Genomic DNA, 22,317 nt, shown 5'->3' with positions numbered 1-22,317 from the left:
CAGTTATGTGTTTCACATGTGGTCAAATATTCGTGTGATGTCAAGGCAGCTCTATTGTAGTGTAGAATAAATGCAGCCTCCATTCCTGCCATTCAGAATTATTTTCACATCAAGCCAAGCTGTTGAGAAAACACCGCAAAAGGCCGTGGGAAAATAATTGCAGAGATTTCTGTATTTTTTTATGCTGTGTGATGCATTCGCTGGCAGCGGAAAGCAGAACGCAGCCTTTACTTGTTGCCATAGCACCATAGTGAAAGTGTCTGGATCATCATGGGAAACAGAGGAAACGATGTGCGATCAACATGAGCTTAGATTTGGCATAGGAAGTCACAGAATTATCTGGGGTTCTTGGATATCTCTTAAAAATACCAAACTCTGAATTTGAGTTAAAGCCTAGATGTGAGACTGGACATATTCTGGAAAAAACAACAGAACAGAAATGAGATTTTGGTTAAAATATGGCATAACTTTAAGGAGAAAAAAAATGTTTCGCTGTTGGCTCAAGGTGCAAAAATCATTAGTGTCGGATCCACATAACACAGTGAAACAAACCGTAACTCACTTATTTTCTCTCTTGCAAACTGAAAAAACTTTCCCACAATTCAGACGTTTTTCTTTAATGAAAGGTGGCAGCACTTAAAAAACACCAGCTCCACACCTGTTATAAAACATCAAGAGATCTGCACTTTGCAAAACAACAAAACCTCCTTTTCACTTTGTCGTCTTTCTTTTGTTACCGACGCAGTTCTGCCTGACGAAGAGGCTTCACACCGACTCTTGAGTAAACCAAAGGAACAGCCGAGGAGTCTCTCTCTGTTGAGTGAATCTCCAGAGACGCCTCACAGGGAGGGTTTGGAATAGCTTGAATAATAGAATAAAATGTCCACTCAGTGATGTGACGTGAATGTGTTGGCTCAGCCTCCTGCTTCAGTTGATGGATAGCATCTCTCTCGGCACATTTATGCAAACACTTTGCGTGCCTGTGTGTGTGTTTGCTCACAAGCTTTTGTGTGCATGAATCTGCCATCGTGGATTGTTGAGATCTATTAGCAACCATCTGGGACATTTTGAGGACTCTGAGTTTTAGTTTATGAGAGTATATGAAGTTGTTTAACAGAAACTAACACAAACTAGACTTTTCTTTTGGTGTAAGTGGATGTTGGCCCTGGCAATAGATTTCAATAACAGGGGCCCAAAAAGCTCAAGATGCATTGTGTCAATAGATTTTTTTGTGGATTTGATAAGTTGTAAATGTGTTAGGAACCGTGCGCCGATTGAACATGCTCCAGTTACTCAATAAAATCAAGCTGGTAGTGTGTACATCTCTAGCTGGTTTGCTAAGAAGAATGCTTGATGCTTATCATCTCTTGCACCAATGTCCTGTATTCCCTGGTCCTATTCCTTTCGCGTTTTTCTTGTGTTTCAGCAAAAAACGACATGTACATGCATCTTCTGTTTCTTCTTGGATTTTATGGTTGTCGGCAAATGATGTTACGGCACATCACTGGCACCAAATGGAATGGCATGTAGATCTGGAAATGCACGTGCGTGGAACACCAGTTAGTGTATGCCCGCAGATACTGAATGCCGGCACCAGACGTGGGAATATGTTCCAGCCTTAGCACTGCATCTTAAATATTGCCTACTTGTGAGGCTTGACACAGCTAACCATCTACTGGCTAGAACGTGAAGCCTAGTTCCACTAATCACCTTCAGTATAGTATCCCAAGAACCCATATGTAACCCTCTACGAAAGTGTACCTAAATCCTAGATATGTTTTGCATTTCCACTGCACATAGTACTCTTAAAAGCCCTGGTGAAAGTACCTTTATCGCTTCATCAGAACTTGTCTTGTGCTTCCTTTGGCTTAGTCGTAAGTGAAAAAGACAGGCCCTCATTTACGTGCAAGTGTGTTTGTGTGCTGCCTAGAAAGTAAGTGGGATATTTAGAAATAGGGGTGTGCAATTGCGTCCTTGTTGAGTAAGAGTAGTAGTAGTAGCTTCACTTTTTAGTTTCGGATCAGGGGTAATGAAAAAAATGGGAAGGAATGGAACAGTTCTACAGACAAATATGAGAGTGGTGTTGATCTTGGAGGCAACAGGGTGCACACACAATGCCCAGAGAGCAAAAGTCCAGACACACCACACTGACTTCAAAGAGCCACTGGCAATGAAGGAGGACTGTTGTGTCGCCTCACATCGCCTGTGTCTCGGCCAAAAAGTTGCACATGAACACATCACAAAGACTACAGCTGGTGGCCAACCAGCACTTCTGTTCTGTGCCTGCGTAAGAGGAAATAACTCTCCACACCAGAAGATGGCAGTAGTCTTTATTTGTCAGTCAAAAACGGAAACCGGAAGACTGTATCGACGCTTGTTAGCCAGGTAGCATGTTAGCAACACCATCCAATGTTGAAGAGCAGAGCATATTTACCATAATCTGGCCTTATGGAGCAAGTTTTTTCTTCCCTCTTGAAATTAGCGTTTTGTTTACTTTCCTCACTTTTGTTCCGCGTCTTGTATGCTGAGCTGAACTGCCAATCAGAGCAGTTTCAGTCACTAACGGGCTACACCGTCGCCAAAGCTGATTTAACATGCTGAATTGGACAAAAAATGGCCAACGGCGGGCACACAAGTTGTGCTACTAGGAACTTGAACAGTTTAATCCAGCTATGATGCTGAACCTCAGGATTTTCGGACATGCTATTAGCAACCACAAACACCAACATTGTATATCTTCACTTAAATGTCTTCAATGTCTCATGTACAACAGGGACTTGAACTATCTGAATTGGGGTGAAGGGCAAGACAAGTTTTACAATAACTGACACATGGTTATTTGTGTATGTCCACTTTTGAAGGGCAAAATAATGGGCAGTGCTTTCACACAATCTGACAGTCAAATTGCCCCATCAGCCAGCAGTTCACACAAACAGTCACATTACATTGTGGATAATGACTGATCCATGTACACAGGGTGATGGGTGAGCGCCCATCCAATCACCTGCTTGCATGCAAATGAGTTTGCTTAGTGCTCCCGATGCTTTGTCTGACCGCATTGTTTTTTAATGCAAATCCAGTTTAAATTAAATCACACAAGCGCCACATACAAGGGCGAGGACGTGTGGATAATATGGATTGAATGGCTGAGTATAACATCCTCAGCCAGCCATTATTACTCTGCGTGTTTTCCATGATAATCAGTTCAGTCTTGAGAACATTTCATTTGTTTTCAATGCGAATCAATTTGTCTTGTGATTTTTCAGGTATCAGGTGTTTCTCAGTATTGGGTTTATGTTTCTGGACTTAAAATGATGGAAAAAAAACTAAATCATAGAAAATGTGGGATTTTTCCCAACCACAAGATCCTTTTTCTTGCTTTGTATTTGAGCTCGTCTCTCTTTATTCTGCATCTTCCTTCTTTAGTGATTGTGTTTTTGGTACAGTCTGGCCCACACTTTACCCCGTTTCACCCCATCTCCTCTGACAGCTGTTTCTATTATTTGCAGAATGGAAGCAGATATAGTGTGTGTCAGTGTTAATCTGTCAGTGTGACTGTGGTCAGGCCTCCTATGGACTGGGAACTCAATTGAACCCTCAGAGCCATAACAAACGAGCACAAGTGACATTGCTTGGTTATATCTGTGTTTATCAGTGTGTGTGCATTTGGATTCCCGAGCTTTTTCCACTGTGCATTTTTTAAAAAGTATGTATGTATGCATACAGTTAGCACATGCCTAAATGTCCTTGTGCACTCAGAGACACTGTATGTTTGCATAGCTGTATACACAGTGCGTGAATGTAGCTGTGTGTGATCCCTGCAGCATGTAAGTCACCTGGCCAAAAGCATATCAAACCTTTATCAAAGTCAAACCGAGCAGCCTCAGTTCAGGGTATAAATATTTAGCCTGCAGTATAAACACAGCAGCCTTCGAGGAATGCTCTGTTCACAAATGACAGCAGTGCTTTTATCAGTGCACTGATAATAGGGGCGAGAGACAAAACTGTTGATTCATCCGAATACGCAACGCGTGCAGCAATCAAGTTAAACTCCTCTAAAGCCTCGGAAAGTGTCGGTCTTCATCAGGTATTTGACATTTGTGAGAGATGCTTTGAAGCTGTCTGATCATTGGAGAAATCTGCAGTTAATTTTAAGACAAAGACACACAAAGAAACATCTACGTTTAATTCTAACACCTCAACATATGACGCATATAAAGTGGCTTAAATATGATTCTGTGTAATGCTAGGGGATTAGCATTATCGTTAAAGCGATAAAATGTGAATTTGTAGCTGCTCTGTAAAGCTAAATGTTAGGGATTCATGATAACGTGTGGTTAATACTGGCTGATGTGTGAAGTAAATTGTTAGATTGCATATGAAAAATAGTCTGCAGCTCTGGACTCACAGGGATTACATCGCTATTTCCACTCTCCACTGGAGAGCCGGACAGTGGCAGGGCCGCAGTCACTTATTTAACAGAGAGGGGGACCATTTCTAATCTACACCTTCTGCTGCCCAATCCTTAGGGAAGGTTTTGATGACTTGGGGCCAGTTTAGGAAGCCAGAATATGATGGCGTGCACACACTATGACATTTTTATGACTTTTTTTTATGACATACTGGTACTATAATTTGACTCTTTTATGACATAGTAACACTCAACGAAAATTGTGACAGTCAGCAATTATATTGACTGTGTAACACTCATATTACATTCCACTGTTAAGAGTAATTAAATGGAGATATGGTACAGTGTTTAATCATAATTGTACCTACAGCAGTTGAGCTTCTGCTGGGGTACAACAACGTCACTTGCACATACTATATGCAGAACTGCAGTACATCATAATATAGAACTGGGAGTAATAATAATGGCAATTTGTTAGTTTATTTATAATTCTGTTTACATTTGCTGATTTTTTTCTTTATATATTTCAATCAATATGTTGGGGGCAGGCATTTTGAGCATATTGCATTATATTACTATAATACATTTTATAATTACTGCCTAGGACAGTGGAGGACAAAAACTTGTATTTGCGGCCAATTTTGTAAAAAACAACAAAAAAAAATGCGATAAAAATTGCATCATTTTTATGTGATTTTTTTTGCGGGAAATTGCGGCAAATGACAAAAATTGTGGCTAATGACAAAAGGAGGAAAAAAAGTGCTGTTTTTTAAACTACTACCTCCAAAAAAATAAGTCATGTAATCACTTGCTATAATTATCAAACTGAATATTACAAAAATAGCCGCAAGTGTTTTTCATAGTTCTCTTTAGTTTTATTCAATTAGTTTCAAAACATGGACTCCAATAATGTTGCAAAAAATCCTGAGTGTACCCTGAATATTGTAGCTCTCGAACCACACAATGTGACTGTAAAACAACATGTAAGCTACATCTCCTGTAAACATAACATTTTAATAAATTCAACACATATTGTCTGCATTTAAACTTTGCAAACTCTTATGTCAATATAGAGCGTTTTTCTATACTGCAATGCCATTAGCGCGATTTCATGACACATCTGATGACGTTTCAAATGATGTTGCCGCAAAATGCAGAGCAACGTGGAAAAAGCGCGGGACTTTTGAAAAATTGCAAGCCCCTGCAAATATTGCGGACTGTCGTTGAATTTGTGTTAATTATTGCCGTCGCAAGATCACGATTTTCTGGAGGGACTGTTTTATACAGTTTTCTTATTGTCAAAAAATGTCGTAGAAAAACCAAAATCAAAAGTGTTTCAGCCCTATCCGTGGCACTCAGCCTTAAATGTTTTAATGGTTTACAAATATATATATTGTTTTGTTTGTTTTCAAAAAGGCTCAGTAATTTCTAAAAACAGCTGGGCACTGTTGCTTTTAGCAAACGTTTCTCAAACAGGAGTGAGTAGAACATTTGTTAGGGACTATTTCCAGCTGTGGATGAACACACATTTTGTGCTTCTATAAGTATGGCAGCAATACGGTGTTGGATTGACTCAAAATAACTAATAGACTCTGGGGTCTATGGCACTGGGGAATAAGTTATACCTGGCTTTGGTTTAAAACAATATTTGTGAAAAACAAAAATGTATTCTCCGTTTTTCATTGGATTTCTTGACAGTAGAGAAATATAGAATGACACCAGCCTTGTTCTTTAATAAGTTGGATTACCCTCCAGTCTACCTCCTAAAAAACCCCATTTAAACTGGTGTTGTGTTCTGAGGAGGTTTTTAATTTCCCAGACAGTATTGTCATGTGGTTTAACATGAGCCTCACCAGGCAGACATATGTTTGTGTATGTGTGTGTGTGTGTGTGTGTGTGTGTAGAAGAGAGTAGTGGAAGAGAGACAGGAGGTGGGGGTTGACAGATCCATCTCATCTCTTTTTCTCTCTCTGGAATGTAGCTGGAATCCAAGTTTGACTCCCCTGTTGGCTCCCCCCGACACTCCCACCACTTCATATCATGCTACACACACACACACACACACACAAAGAAAAGCTGGGTTTGCACTAGTTATTCTCTCTGTTAGGTCATTATAACCATGGTTGCCTGTTCTAACCTGTCCAGCTGATATGTAGCCTCATTCACACTCCTTTTGTTGTGTGCGTTAAAGAGGGAGTAGTTATCCATGCCTATATGATGAAACTCACACGCTGCCACGTCGTAATTTAGCAGTCTGTAATGATTTGGTACCGCGAACGATAACGCGAATGCTAATGCTAGTTTGCTAACTAGCTAATTTGCGGTCGTCATTTACGGTAAGTGCACCAAAGCCGTGTTTGGTTTGAGACAACACCACCCTATTGAAATTTGCACACTACGCCAATGAGTACATAGTGCGCATAGTATACTACATGGAAGTGTACTGATTTGTCACACTGACTTTGTGTTGTGCTCATATGGAGGTCACCACTGATTGGGATGGCATGGAAGCATAGTGCCCACCCCTGGTTCCCCCAGGCTAACACCGTTAGCTCTATCAGCACTGTTGCCATTGTTTAGTGCTGCCTGTAGAGTTAGCACCGTTAGCCATTAGCCGCCGGCTTAGCTACCTCCATAGAGCCTCTTGAATGAAAAAGTACAATAGACTGAATAATGAAGCCTACTATCTATAGCCAGTCTGAATGTGTAGATGCAGCGGAAGGTAGAATGAAAAGAACCTCTAAAATGTTCTAGTTGGTGGCATGGTTTGAGGTCTTTGAGTTCTTCCATACTGTCAGCATGAATAATCTTTGGAGTTCAACACTGAGCTTTGATATTCAAGACCTTTCCTGCACTTGTTGCATTTACCCAACCCTATTCTCCAAAGCCTGTAATATATTGGAGGGGAAAACACAGGAGAGTAAAGATCTTAAGGTGATTTAAGCTTTTTTCTTGTAAGGCGTGACACATTTTCCACAGTTTTTATGACTTTGAACAATACTGACATATAGAGGTCACACATTCTGCACAGCAATCATTGCTGAACATGTAGAGCTGAGTTTCTCGATAATGTAAACATGTGCCACTCTCAATCACCCCTCTACACGACCACATGAGCCCATAACGTCAGGTACGGTATGAATGATGCTTAATGTAAATGATGTTTTGCACTCCTCAACATCTTTACTGCTATTTTCAATCCTATTTATAATTTCAGTCCATGTTCCTCATGTCTGATTTTTCCATTGCAGAGAACTCACACTAACTGCGTCAGAGCCTTTGAACATATAAACCATCTCCTAATGCTTACGTTCGAGAAGGATGCTTTCTTTGTTCTCACTCCTACAGCCAGGGTCAGCCGCGTGTTTACATCACTGAGGTGTTGCCGTGGCAACAGACAGAACCTCGCAGTCAGAAAGAGGAGAGTCTGCAGAGTTGGATTGGGAAGTCCTTGAGAGTAATATATGAAATGAAGCCAGTGCACTTGTATGATGCCACCAAGAAGTAAAACATTAAAACAAATGCTTTCCAACCATCCCAGATTTATACCACATTGTCTTATGTCTCCATATATTCTCTAAAACATCAATAACAGTATTGGTCTTAACAGTATGTCACTGCTGGAAAGATTGTCTTTTCATATCGTTGCTATATGTCCACATAAAACAAAGCCTACAACCTCCAGAATCCACTGCACTGCACCAGACCAAGAAACGCTCCCATTGGTGGGTGATGTAATGCAGCTTGGCCGTTTTGACACAGGAAACAATATGGCAGCCAGCTGGTAACAAATGATGTCAAATTACACTTAAGTGATGACATTAAATATACTTTTGATAACTTTTTAGGCGAGAAATAGGCAATGCAGTCACAGAATCTTGGCATGGCTGGATTACTGAATGGACCTACCCGGCCAAGAGCCCAGGGGCCCCTTGGCCTTCAACATGTATGGATTCGGAAGTGAAATAACCACAAAGAGATGCAAAGAAATTATAAGGAGACACAAACTGACGTTTAAAGAGACACAAAAATGACTTTAAAAAGACACAAGTGGCTAGAAAGAGATGTAAGGGAACTACAAGGAGACAAAATGACTGCAGAGACAAAAAACAACCAAAAAGACACAAAATGACTTCAAAGAGACACAAAACAACCAAAAAGACACAAAATGACTTCAAAGAGACATAAAACAACCAAAAAGACACAAAATGACTTCAAAGAGATACAAAACGACTACAAAGACACAAAATGACTTCAAAGAGACATAAAACAACCAAAAAGACACAAAATGACTTCAAAGAGACACAAAACGACTACAAAGAGACAGAACATGACCAAAAATACACAAATATACTTCAATGAGCCACAGCTTGACTTTTAAAAAGACACAAAACAGCCAGAGACATAAATATACCTCAGACACAAAATTACTTCAGAGAGACACAAACAACTGGACAAAGACATAAAGGAACTACAAAGAGATAAAATGACTACAGAGACACAAAATAACCAAAAAAAAAAAAAAAGATCCAAATATACTTCAGTGAAACGCAAATTGACTTTTAAAGAGATACAAAATGACAACAAAGACATGCACAGGAAGTACAAATAGACACAAAACAATTATAAAGAGACACAAAATGACCAAAAGGACACAAATATATTTTACTGAGACATAAATTGTCTTTGAAAAGAGACAGAACGACATAAAAGACACACAGAGGATGTACAAAGTTACACAAAACAACCAAAAAGACATAAATATACCTCAGACACAAAATTACTTCAGAGACACAACAACTAGACAAAGACGTAAAGGAACAACAAAGAGACAAAATGACCAAAAAAGACCACAACATACCTCAAAGAGACACAAATTAACCTTTAAAAAGCCACAAAACAACCCTATAGAGATGCAAAGGACTCACCAGGACACGACAGTACCACAAAGACACACACAGCACAAAAAGATGCAAAACAACAACAACAAAAAGAGACATGGCGTCTCATAATCTGCCCATGAAATCTCCTCATGTTTGATCAGCACTGCCTAGCTTACCCATTTGATCTCAGTGACTTCAACCTCCATTTTTACAACACAGGAAACAGTAGGGGGCCCACTTCCTGTTCACACATTCTCATATTACAGCCAAACAGTGCACTGAAATATCTTTCTGAAACATTTTAGGCAAGAAATAGGCAATACAGTGACATAATCTTGGTTTATATTTGATCAGCACTGCCTAGCTTTCCCATTTGATGTCAGTATTTTCAGCCTCCATTTTACAGGAAGCAGAAGGGCGCTCACTTCCTGTTCACAAATTCTCATATTACAGCCAAACAGTGCACTGAAATATCTTTCTGAAACGTTTTAGGCAAGAAATAGGCAATACAGTGACATTATCTCGGTTTATATTTGATGAGTACTGCCAGGTTTTTCCTTTTGGTCTGAGTTTGGTCTGATTTTGAGAAACAGAGAAGGTCAGTCTCTCTCTTGACGCGCTTCTATACTGTGTCCAAGATGGCGCATATGCAAAAATGTGGAATTCTGGGCACTTGTAATACTGACAGAGGTTTGTCATAGTTCATTTACAAATAGTAAATAATGATAATTATGATGCTAATTAACTTGTTTTTCAAGAATATCCTTGCATAACTTCTTTTTTTCACGTATTCTTAAGACATTTCACGTCAGATTGACTCGCCACTTGCCTCTCAGGGCCTCCATACTAGAAACCACACTGCACAGAATACCAGCATCCTTCAATCCAAATGTAGATTCTCAACTAAATCCCGTAAACACACTCAACGAACCAAAACCAAACATCCATTTTGTGCTGTTATGATTGCCCAGCATGTTGGCTTTTCAGCCGCCTCCACTGTCGGCAGAAAGCAAAATGGAAAGCTTTAATAACTTCATAAAGCCAAACTGCATGGAGACATGCAGGTAAACATTCGCAATACAAATTCGAGCACACACCTCACGTCTGCACACACACACACACACACACAGGGTATGACTGCGGTAAGTCATTTCAGAGCCTATTAAATCTCCATTAACACACAGCCTCCCTGCCAGCCCGAGCTAATCCAACCCAGGTGTGTGCTTGTGAGTGTTTGCACCCCATCTCTCCCCTGCTCCCTCATTCTCTTTCTCTCCCTTCGCTTTCTCACTGTCTCTCACTGTCTTCATATCCCCCGTTTTTTTATATCTCTGCTCACAACAAAAGTCTCCATTTCCCACGCTCTCCCTCAAACCTGGCAGCCCTGCAACAGCAAACCTCCTCCAATTAGGTCAAATTAAGGCAAATTGCAGCTCTCAGCGGGAAACCAGACTGACACGCCTCATTGTTAATCTTATTAAGCGCAGGCATCTCTATAGTCACCTACAGTCTGGAAAAGACAGCCGTAGATTTCTCCCCTTTGAGTCGATTGGTCTCTCTTCATCATCAGCTCGGGTTAAGGGCCCTCACTGATTCTTTAAGTGTGTGTCCCACATGCTAATTCACACCTGGGCTGCCACATCGAGCTTTTTTTTTTTACCCCTTTATCCTGATCTTAAGTGTCTGAAAAACAGACAGAACGAGATGATAAATTCTAAAAAGACAAAGCATCTGCTTTCTATTCAGCTGAGGGTCGGAATAGTGAGGCTAAAAGATGATGCAGAGTGACAACAGGGTTATAAAACAGACCGAGCAGTGAAGTGAAATAAGGAGAGAAAGATGACAGGGTGATGCATTTCTCTTGGGGAAAATAAAAGTGACACGTGTGTACTTCCTCTAGGTTTTTCTGAGCCACAGTGGCCAATGGCTGCTGCTGTCAACCATCCGCTTCTTGTGTTTACTGCAAACAACCCGGTGCTGCTCCTGGACGTGCAAAACGCATCACGTCCTGCATCGGTGGAATTTTTCCAGCGAAGACCTCAAATGTGCAGAAAGGTAACGTCCAAAGTCAAACATCTTTTCCCAGTCTCCAAAAAGTAGGGCAACAATCCTGTTTTTTTTTTGTTTTTTTTTTCATGCGGGGGACTACTGGTTCTCAAAAAGTAATATCTTATGTACACACACTCACTCCCCAGCACACACACATTCATGTTCTGGGAAGGTACTCTGCAGGAGAGAATATGATCTCTGCTTGGAAGTGACGCTGTTCCCTTACTAAAGCAGTACAAACACACATTGTTATGTTTGTGAGTGTGTGTTCATGTGTGTGTGGGTTGGTGGGTGTGTTGATATGTGGGTGTTGGTGACAGTACAAACATCTCCACTCCACTGGAGATGTCTTATGAGAATACTTCGCAAGTGTGTAATAATAACAACGCAAGCCCACATTTACCAGAAGATCTTATTGGTTTAATTGTTTAACAGTGAGGAAGGAGGGCGATTTATAGGGGAATCTATGCGTGTGTGTATTATGTAAGTGCTCGGCAGACGACAACAGATCCAGTGAGGTTTATTTGCAAATGTCCGTGGTCTACAATACACTTTCAGCCTTTTAGAGTGAACACATTTCAGGGACTGGGATCAAATTGTTGGGTTTTCCCTCCCTGTCCAATGCATTTTAAACAGTTTTATTTGGCCCCGGCGCTGTGAAATATGCTCTGCCTGCAGCTGGTATCAGCTATTGTGATGTTTTTGTAAGATACTTATGACACAGAGCGGCTGAGGAGACAGATGTGCGCAGCTGTGACTGCCCACAATGCAGCCCACCCACATTTTTACTGTGATTCATCATTTGTGTGAGTGTTTGTGCGAGTGTCCTGATAGTGCCGAGTGTTCCCAAAGTCCCTCCAATTTGTGGGGGACTTATTGTAAGCTGTATGGCACCCTCTGGTGGCAAAACCAGCTCATTACACTTACTTACTGCTAAATCTGAAGCTTGAAATTTACAATGGATGAAATTTTGACTAAATAATGAATACAGAGAAAGCATAATTTAGTTAGAACTGCTTAAATATAGTAACATGTTGCAGACTTATGCTGGGGACCATCTTGCCAGATTTTCCTGTGGTGTGGGGTGTGTTAAGATTATTTTTTGAATCCTTGATCTGCTTGGAAGTCCATCCTCGCCACACTGATTTCAAATTGCACCTGTTAAACATGCTAAACATTTACAATCCGATATCCTCGTGTGGGGGGAATCCCGCGGATCACCAGCTCTCAGCAGGTTTTAAAGCAGCATCATGTGGATTCAACTCAGAATTTATTCACCTCCAGTTCACGCCGTAACATGTTCACATCGTCTTGTCAACTTTGTCCATATTTTTTTCTTGGTTAATGTCCTGAAAGAAGTAGTCCCTAGTTTTTCCTGCCTGTCGTCCGCGATGTTTGTTTGCTCTAAAGTCACATTAGAACCTGCAGTATATCTGGTTTGGAAAGTCAGGACTCTGGTTGTTTGTAAATGGCATCTGTTAGTGTGGTGTGTCATTTTGGGCAAAACGTTGCTGTTATGGCACATAATTAGGAGGCCTAGGTGTACGGTTAGGGGTGGAGTTAGGAAGCAGGGAGAGGCTGATGTTCCACTTGGGGTATTGGGTAACTCCCCTTCCACACACCTGAAAAGGCGGCGGTTGATTGGAGTCGAGGCTGGCTGCCGGAGACGCCGACAGACTGCCACGCCACATTTCTGCAGAAGATTCCGACAGACATTCAGAAATCTGGAGACAAAACCCACCGATGCGGGAACGCCACTACACACCTCACCTGACCTGGGGGTCGCGTTCAACTCCCCCCCCCCCCGTGAACTAAAATCACAACACTGCCCAGCCTGGCCGTCGATTGGAGGGGACACCCGAAGCGTCGGGTTGGGGTGGCCGCCTACAGTAGCGGTCGGGTCCGATGAAGGGTGAGGAACCCATTTACCCCCTAGACAGCTCAGAGATCTACACACATTAGGTAAGTGAGGCATACGTTCAAGTCCAACTGCACACTGCAGGGAAATAACGAAGCTTAGCTGAAGGTTACAGTTACCAGCGTTAGGAGTGTCAGGTAGCGAGTCAGGCATAACGTTAGGTGTCTTGTAACAGTTGCTGTCCACACACTGTAGGGACAGAACTATTAAACCTATCACATCTCAGGTTTTCAACATTGGTTAAGAAAAAAGTGTTGGCCAGTCTTTACGTAACATGCGTCTGATTTGAGCTGTGATTTTTGGAATGCATGCATGTGAGAGTTTAGCTAGATTTGTTATTGTTAAACACAGCACTCCTTTACTCCAATTCATCAAGAATGTTTGCTGTTGGGGTGACCTCTAGCTCATCTGGTAGAATACATGCCCCATATATTGGATTCCAACCTGCAGCCCTTTGCTACATGTCATCGTCCTTCTGTCTCACCCTCATTTCCTGTCATGCTTTGATTGTCTTATCAATAAAAGGCAAAAAATGCCCTCAAATAATTTTTGAAAAAAGGAATATTCGCTGTGATAAGTTGAGTAATTGATGTACAAATGGTCATTATGGGAGTAAAGTATTACTTAAATAGCATTTCTTTGTTCTTAACATAAATCACTGCACACTGAACTGAATTACTGTGACAAAGGAACTTGTGGCTCATCTCTCCCAATGGATCCAAATTACCTGTGGAGAGAGATATAAGTAAATCTTTATATCACAGAAAAGAACTCGAATCCTGTGTTTCACTAAGTCCATATGACTCAAGTGTATTCAATTCATGGATCCAAAATGCTTCCCTTCTTAAAAGGTGGTTGATCAGATTACCCCCTCTTGGACTGGGTTGCACTTTTTCAATACCAAAATATTTGAAGGAAGTGACTGACCCATGTTTTTTTCTCCTTGTAATGTCTAGCAATGGCATAATCCATGTTCCCATTTCTAATGGCCGAGTTTGAGATAGGGATGTCCTGATCCAATCCTCGGATCGGGTATCGGCGCCGATCACGTTATTTTTACAAAAATGGAATCGGTAATAAAAGATCGGAGGAATCAAAACAACAACATTGGCCAGGTTTTTCATCTGTGTCGTTCACTGTTGCCTCCTCTTTCCAATGTATAAAGTGTGGCGATCCTGTATATTTTCTAAATATTCTTTTTTTATAAGATAGTCAGCTGATGGCTTGTTCACCTCCACACACTGAGGAACCTCCAGACACACCCGCCGGTGCTATCGGCCAGTGGGATGGCTCGATCAGCTGAGCCCAGGTAGAAACAACACCGTAGCTTTACGGCATTCACACATGGATATCTAATTTGTTTACATTTTGTGCTGCTGAACCACCGATAAGCTTTTTGGGTACTATTTATCGGATGCATTCTTTTTTTTTTCTTTCTTAATGTTTGCAAAGTATTGGATCAGACTCGGTTTCAAAATAAAGGACTCGTATTGGATCGGATGCAAAAAAAAAAATGTGATCGGGACATCCCTAGTTTGAGATGGTGTTTTGTTTGGCCCACAGACACTAAACCACAAGGACATTTCAAAATGTAAATGACGTGTAGAAAGACAGTTAATGAATTCCTTAATGCCATATTTCTTTCCTGAATGGGGGTGATTGAATGTTTTGGTGTCGAACGTATTTGAACAGCGTGCACATTTTCCACATCTATAATTTCCATATTCTTGTTGAGCAAGCCAATTAGTCTGTGTGGGTTCCTTGTACATAGAACTCACCACAAAGTCTCTGATGTTTCTACTGCTTTTAAAACAAAAGCGAGGTTTGGAAGATGTCAAATGGTCCAAACTTGGATCACATTCTAGGATCATGAAGATATTATTTTGGAAAGTGTCCACTAGGTGTCATTAAAACACTCTGATCCTAACTCTCATTCAGTATTCTCATTGTAATGCCTTTCTGATACAAGACTTGGCCTTGGCGTCCTCATGTTGTTCCCAAAACTTCTGAATTCCTCTGACTTTAATGTAACACAACACATTTAACTGGAGGTATATACATAAGCTGCACAGTCCTCAACATGCACACACACCTGCAACCAATATGACTCTCCCCGCCTCGCCTCTGGAACTTGAGTGTTCCTCCGCTGAGCTAGTTTTCTATTTTTAGCCGCAGAGCTCCGGCTGTGTCTAAAATGCCTGCTGTCTCATTCTGTTTTGCTCCCTCACCGTCTGACAGATTGGGGAGCATCGGTGCGGGGTGGAGAGGTCCTTCAGTTTAAATCACTTTGCTTTTCAAGGCCTGGAGTCGTATTTATACACATCCTTAGATGACAAGGATTTGCTTTCATAGAGGCCGGTGAGACAGGCTGTCACAAAAGAGAAGCCTTTGACGAGAATTAGAAGAGTTTGCCTGTCATTTGTCTGTTTCTATGCTAAACAGATGTTCAAGTGATGGTAGAGCCGTTAGAAAGTATAGTGTATCTGCATCCATGTCACTTGAGTACCATGACATCACTCTTAATCCTTCCACCCCACCGACCTCTGGACCCGTGAAAGAAACTTGCAGCAGATGTATGCAGCTAACTCAGTTTGTCACTTTAATCAATTTGCATTTCTCATCGTTTTACAGCTGAACAAAAACAGGAATGGAAGCCAAAGTTTACGTTGCGCTTCGTTACACAGCTGAGTAACAAATCAGCCTCGCTTTGGAAACCGTCCAAAAGACATGTTCAAATGAATTCAGTGTCGGGCAGTTGTTTAAGCCCAAGTTTGCTCCCAGCAGATAATGGTGACTCCTGCGAGCCTGGCCAAGAGGAGCGAAGAGAGGAGATAAGACTCTGGGAAGAACATGGCTTTTGCTGGAGGGAACACAGTGTGTGTGTCACTGTGGGGGAATCAAAGGCGATGGCTGCCTTGGTTAATCGTGAAAGCATGATTAATGCCTTGTCCAGTTGTCTTCTCCCTCCTCTCTCCCTAAGTTTAGAACTGCAAAAGTTCTTTAGGTGAATAAAATCTGAAGTCATGCTAGTGCAAGTTTGAGCTGCAGTATGAATGAGATGGAAGGAAGGAACAGCTTACTAATATATTTGTCATGCCAAAGCTCATATTATTCTTTCCATGTCTGCATAGCCAAAGTGGTTCATGTGACGCCCATGAGCCAACTGCCAGGGCTGGAACAAAGTCGTTTTTTGGTGTACTTGTACTTTTTTTGAATATTTCTAAAACTCTGTAACTTTACTTTTACTCAAGTACTTTTCATCACAAGTATCAGGAGGACAGAGCTCACAATGGTGACAATCTAACTCAGCTGACACTTTGGAAGAGATGCATGTTGTAAACATTTACATTCACCAGCCGAGGGTCAGGGGGTGGCAAGGGACCCATATCAAATACACCTACGATGCTGCATGACCCAGGTGCATGCTAGGTCTGGCTAACATGCTAAGGTCCTAGCAGTGGATCCACCAGCAGTGACTTCTGCTTTTGTTGGGGAACTTTTGACTACAGTGTGGAGGGTGGGGGCTTTCTACTGTTCAGGCATTAAAGGGATAGTGCACCCAAAAATTAAAATTCAGCCATTATCTACTCAACCATATGCTGACGGGGGCCCTGGTGAAGTTTTAGAGTCCTCACATCCCTTGCAGAGATCGGCAGGGGAGTGGCCAGCACACCTAATGGCAGACGGCGCCCCAGACTGTTTTTAGAGGCTAAAAACAGAGTTCAAATGACGTTTTTCGAAACAACTTTTTATGGCGGGGCTGCAGCACACTTGGATCACTACGGATGAGCAGTATGGAGATACTTTGTGGATTCAATTTTGTGTTCTTGGACGTTAGTCTGGGGCACCGTCTGCCATTAAGTGTGCTGGCCGCTCCCCCCGCCGATCTCCGCAAGGGATGTGAGGACTCTAAAACTTCACCAGGGCCTCCATCGGCATATGGGTGAGTAGATAATGGCTGAATTTTCATTTCTGGGTGCACTATCCCTTTAATCCCTGATGTGATGGCATTCGGTTCATCACACTGGGAAACTTTGAGAGTGCAGTGGGACAAAAAGACTGGACTGGTTATATATTAACAGTCGGTTATGCTTTGAGAACAAACAAGCAGAAACTTTGAATGTAGAGTAGACTGAGGGAGACTTTGCGGTGCACAAGGCTCACAGAATGATGTTCAGACAGGAAGTAAAACAAATTCTTTGAACTCACTCTCCAGGCGAGAACGTCCACAATCACTGCGTTGCCGAGCAACAATACGTATGCCCACTACATGGTGTATAAAAACTGTGCAGTCTCTACTTTGCTGTATGTTTGTTGCAGCAGCTGCTTGTTTAGACAGTGTCAAGTTGCTTAAATTGAGTACCTTAATACTGCTTTTTGCACCAGGGACATTTTGTGTATTGTCAGTAATTTTTGTTGGAGTTTTGTCTCTTTTTGGGTTAATTCTTGTGAGGCTAAACTGACTGATAATTAGTGGTATGAACAGGCTGAAAAGTGCTGTTTATGGAAATGGAATTTACTGTTGGTTTGGAAATAAGGGGTCATATTGCTGTTGTTCTTCCACTAGCATTGACGTTAACAACACACATTTTACATACATTTTAATTGAACTACTTTTTACTTCGGTAAATTTTTACACAAGCACTTTAACTTTTGCTGGAGCAGTTAATTTCTTGTATATTATTCTAGTACTGTTTCCACCTCTGCCATCTGCACAGGTGTGGCAATGCCTGCTGATGCTGGGCAGTCTGTGGCGGCACAGAATCATGTACATATCTGCTGTCCATGTCTGTTGTGGAATATATATTGGTTAGAGCTGAAATGCTCATCAATTAATTGATTAGTTGATTAACAGAGAATACATCTGCAACTATGATTTTTTTTAGAAGTGATTAATTATTCCATGCAAGCAGAAATGCCCAACATTTGGTGGTTGCAGCTTCACAAATCTAAATGTGTTGGGCACATTTCATGCCATTCTGCCAAAAGATATTGTGCAACGACGGTGCTGAAATAAGCCCATGTTGGGTGAAAAATGGAAAAGATTCATCCTCTGGGGAGCGTGACAATGCTCAGTAAGTTTGATGGCATAAAGCCCTTTAGATTCTGATATTTTTTATTGTCTACAAGTGGAACCTCGGCCAGAGGGGCTGTCAAAAACATTAGAAATCATCCACTGACTACTAGTTTTTGAGATCTGAGTTTCGTGAAAGAAAACAAGTGGAAACTCCGTGAACACTTGACTATAAAAAGGGAGTTTTACACAGCAGTTTGAAAAATCACAATGATTTAGCAGCCCTCGGCTCCTCAGGCAGGTCAGTTCAAAGGAGCCTCCATGTCAGGGAACAAATTGCTGCGTTGCTTTCCGTGTAGTCTTTGGACGGGCAAAGCTGGATCTGTCCAACTAACTCAGCCTGTGATCCCAGCTTGGTTCTCTTTCCAAAAAGTAAAATCAAGCCGGTGTGATCTTGTGTTTTAGTTTCTATTGCTGCGTTTAGCATAAGCTGGAGATTAGAAAATATACAGAAAGTGGTTTGGCAGACCAAATGAGAAGGAGAAAACAGCCAGGGTGTCTATAAAAGTGAGTCAATAAAAGTGAAGAATGGACAGGAGTGAGCTTCTGTGAGGAAAAATGAAACCAGGCAGAAAAGGGATGGGTGGGTGAAGAGGAGAGGAAGTTGAGGGTCACTCTGTCAGTAGCAACCCCTCTTTCAGTGGAAGCCCTAGGGCCTCAGCATGAAGCCCTGACCTGGAATTCCAAATAAATAATTCCCTAAACCTCCCCACTGAAAGAGGCTCACACACATAAACGAAGGGGGTGCACCAAGCAAAATGCACAATTTATCCAAAACCCCAGCTTATTTAAACTGCTTTTCCAGGTATTTCAGGGTGTATTTGATCAACGGGCACTTGATAATTCTGCAAGGTAAAATCACACACATGCATGCACGAAACTGTACACACTCCCAGGTATTAATTCTCACAGCTTAGCCCTCAGAGTAGCCCAAATCCTGCATGTGTGAGCAGGAACATTCAGGTAATCCTTGCTAAATACAGCATGAAACGCTTTTATTCAGTCATAAACAGGCATGCAGCGGGAGGTATGACACTAAGGTCAAATGCCCTGCAGTGTATACAAGTAATTAATATACACAGAACAGAGAGTGATAGTACAGCATATCTGCGAGGGCTGGAAGCAACATGTCCCAAGTTGAACTCCGATGCACCAAATTCACAGAGCAACATTCAGATAAATACCATAGCTTGATAAAATCAGAAACAAAATTGGATTTTATTCCTTTGGGCTCATTTTTGCGCAACAGGACAGGATATGAACATGCAGTGTCCTCTTGATGTTCCTTATGAGGATTGTTGCACACATACACACAATCACTGAAACATGGAGACTCAACCTATGTTCGTTTTACTCATTACCCTGAGAAAGATGCTATCTTGACTGATATTCGGGAGATCAGCAGAAACATCTAAATGCACACTATCCTATAAAGTTGTCCACATTCATGAGGAAAGTCAACTGTGGGAGTGAGGTGATTTGAGGCTTGATACTACTTATATTTTGCAAAGTTTAAACAGTTTAAATCACCCTCCGTACAGTGTTCACAAACGGGGAAACTAGCTGAGACCAAAATCAATTTTTGTACCAGGCTGTAAAAATGTTTATTTCTGCTGTAAAGTTTAGCATTTTAACCTGGGGTCAATGGGGGTTGACTCACTTGGAAACAGCCTCAAGTGGCCATTTGATGAACTGCAGTTTTTGGCACTTGTGTGTTGGCTTCATTTTCCAGCCCCAAGGTTGCTGCTTGATTGTAACATGTGGCGAACATTGTGAAATGGTTGTGGTTAGGTTTAGACAAAAACATGTTTTGGGTTGAAATAAGTACGTTTGTGATGTGAGTGACATTAGTAAGCAGAGACTATATGTAATTCCATAAAGTTATCTGCTTTTATGTCTGGAACCTCCCGTCTACAACGCGCATGAGATGCGCCCTCGTTGAGGACTTGGCTCAGATTCCAGAGTTACTCTCTTATCCTGAAGCCTCCTTAAGGAATCTGATCCCGTTTGATTCGGCAGTGGGAACCTCTTGCAACCGCATGCCTTTGCTGACGTCGACCCCAGTAGGATTCGAACCCTTGACTTTCCGCATTGAAGACGAGTGCTCTAACCATTTTTCACATGCGATGTAGGTACACAAATTACGCAGCATTTCATTAAAACAACAGTGATTTTCGGTTTTACAAGGGGCACAAACTGCAGTCACCTGGATGAAAGTCTAGACTCTCTCAAGCGGAAAGTCCAGTGCATCTCTTGATGCTTTTAGCGTCGATATCATCCGCTTAGGGGTGAGACAAAGCAATGGTATTTGCAATTTGGTATTTGTCACAAGAGCTAGCTCAAAGTTCAGTTCACACAGCACTCCACATTCATAGTTCACAACCTCTGGTTTAGACTTGAATGTGGCTTGTCTAGAACTTTGAAATGGTATTGGACCGAATGGATCAAAGCCTGATAGTGAAATTAGTAATTTCACGGAGGTTGTGATGCTCAAAAAATATTTAACTACTGATTTACAGACATCTCTTTCACTGGGTTGGTGAAGGAAAAAGTCTTTTCGGGCCCAGTGGCATCCGTGACAAGCCCAGAAGCTGACTTAATCAGTTCAGCGACTCTGCCAAACTGACTTCAAAGTCCGGCGCACTTCCTGGGTGCCTGGTTGCGATCAGACATGTTTAGATTATGATTCACCAAAATCATGTAGCACATGTTAATGATCAAAATGTTAATTAAAACTGACAATAATGTAACCAAACTACATCAATAAGACCCTTTAACAATAAACCAGAATTAAGGCGTAGTCATGCCAGGAAGTGGCACAGTGGAATTCGTGTCCGCATGAAACAGGCAGTTGTTGAAGTTTGGTGAGTTATTGACTTGCAGGAAGGGTTGGTGGACCACTGTAGCGCTGGACGACTCATTATCAATATGTGGGAGGGAAGTTGGAACCACATCATTAAAAAACCCTTAAAATAACTGTGGGGTCACTAAACATACACAATCGTTTTTTCAGTTCCTATCTTCCTGTTACTGTTCCAGGATTAGACAAAGAGCGGGTGTGTTTGGGAAAAACGTTTTCACCCAGTGTGAGTATCATATCACCAGAGTTTACACTGATTGAGACAAATACATAAATGGGAAGCTGTAAACTCAACACACCATGGCCGATGTGAGAGGATCTTATCCATGCTCTCCCTCTGGCCCATGACAAACCACATTAGAGAGAACATTCATGGACACAGGGGTCAGTGTAATGCACATACACACAAATACACAAGGGGATGACCATTTTTGCCTTCAAGACTGAGAAGTGTACAATTAGATCATCCACCCACTGCCTTCAGATTCTCTCCCACACACACAAAAACACATTCGTATACACTAAAAGTAACTCAACACCGCTGCTTTCTCACTGGAGGAGAGGTTTAATCTGCACCAGACAGAGAGATTCTGGCTGCGGAAATTAATGTTTACTTTTCAGCCGTCTCTATTTCAAACTGCTCTCTTTTTCCCTCATTGTTGAGAAAACATCCCAAAGGAGATGTGAGATTGCTGAAGCAAAACACTGCCAAACAAACCCCGCTGTTTCATATGGTTCCTTTCAGCGGAATATCATGGAAACTTGTCAAAAACATTGCCCTGTGAGGTATTGTGTTCCCGTGCAAAAGCGAGAGGAAGCTTAAAATATTTTTTCACACACATTATGCAGTATGGTGGGGTCGTTTTCTCAGGTAAATCTCATTGGACTCAAATGTTATAGCCTGTTGATTTCTGAACTGCATTTGCATACTGTTTGTCTTTTTACTTAATGGTACAAACGATATTGCTTTACAGCACCGAACAAGAAAAGGGTGCAGTCCTGATCTCAGAAGAGACTAATGACCTTTTGTAATCTGTGATTTATAAAAAGCTGACATAAAATTCACGGAAAGCCCTGAATTGTGTGATGAAAACATTTTCAACACAGTGCCCAAGCAAACAA

The 22,317-nt window shown here is 41.6% G+C and overlaps 2 protein-coding genes across 3 annotated transcripts in view; one reads left to right on the top strand and one right to left on the bottom strand.

Annotated features, from left to right (window-relative positions):
- The window catches only part of LOC125885148 (rho GTPase-activating protein 6-like), a 98,527-nt gene that overhangs the window by 66,041 nt on the left and 10,169 nt on the right, over nucleotides 1-22,317 (bottom strand). The gene's annotated exons all lie outside the window — the stretch shown is intronic.
- The window catches only part of LOC125885152 (male-specific lethal 3 homolog), a 35,699-nt gene continuing 24,584 nt past the window's right edge, over nucleotides 11,203-22,317 (top strand). Inside the window, exon 1 of the mRNA XM_049570644.1 lies at nucleotides 11,203-11,349. Coding sequence (XP_049426601.1) covers nucleotides 11,218-11,349 — 132 coding nt within the window. The 5' untranslated portion in view covers nucleotides 11,203-11,217. The remainder of the gene's footprint in view (nucleotides 11,350-22,317) is intronic.

The sequence above is a fragment of the Epinephelus fuscoguttatus genome, linkage group LG24 (genome assembly GCF_011397635.1).
Source record: "Epinephelus fuscoguttatus linkage group LG24, E.fuscoguttatus.final_Chr_v1".
Classification (NCBI taxonomy): domain Eukaryota; kingdom Metazoa; phylum Chordata; class Actinopteri; order Perciformes; family Serranidae; genus Epinephelus; species Epinephelus fuscoguttatus.
The sequence above is the reverse complement of the archived record's forward strand: the minus strand, read 5'-3'. Positions and strand labels throughout refer to the sequence as shown.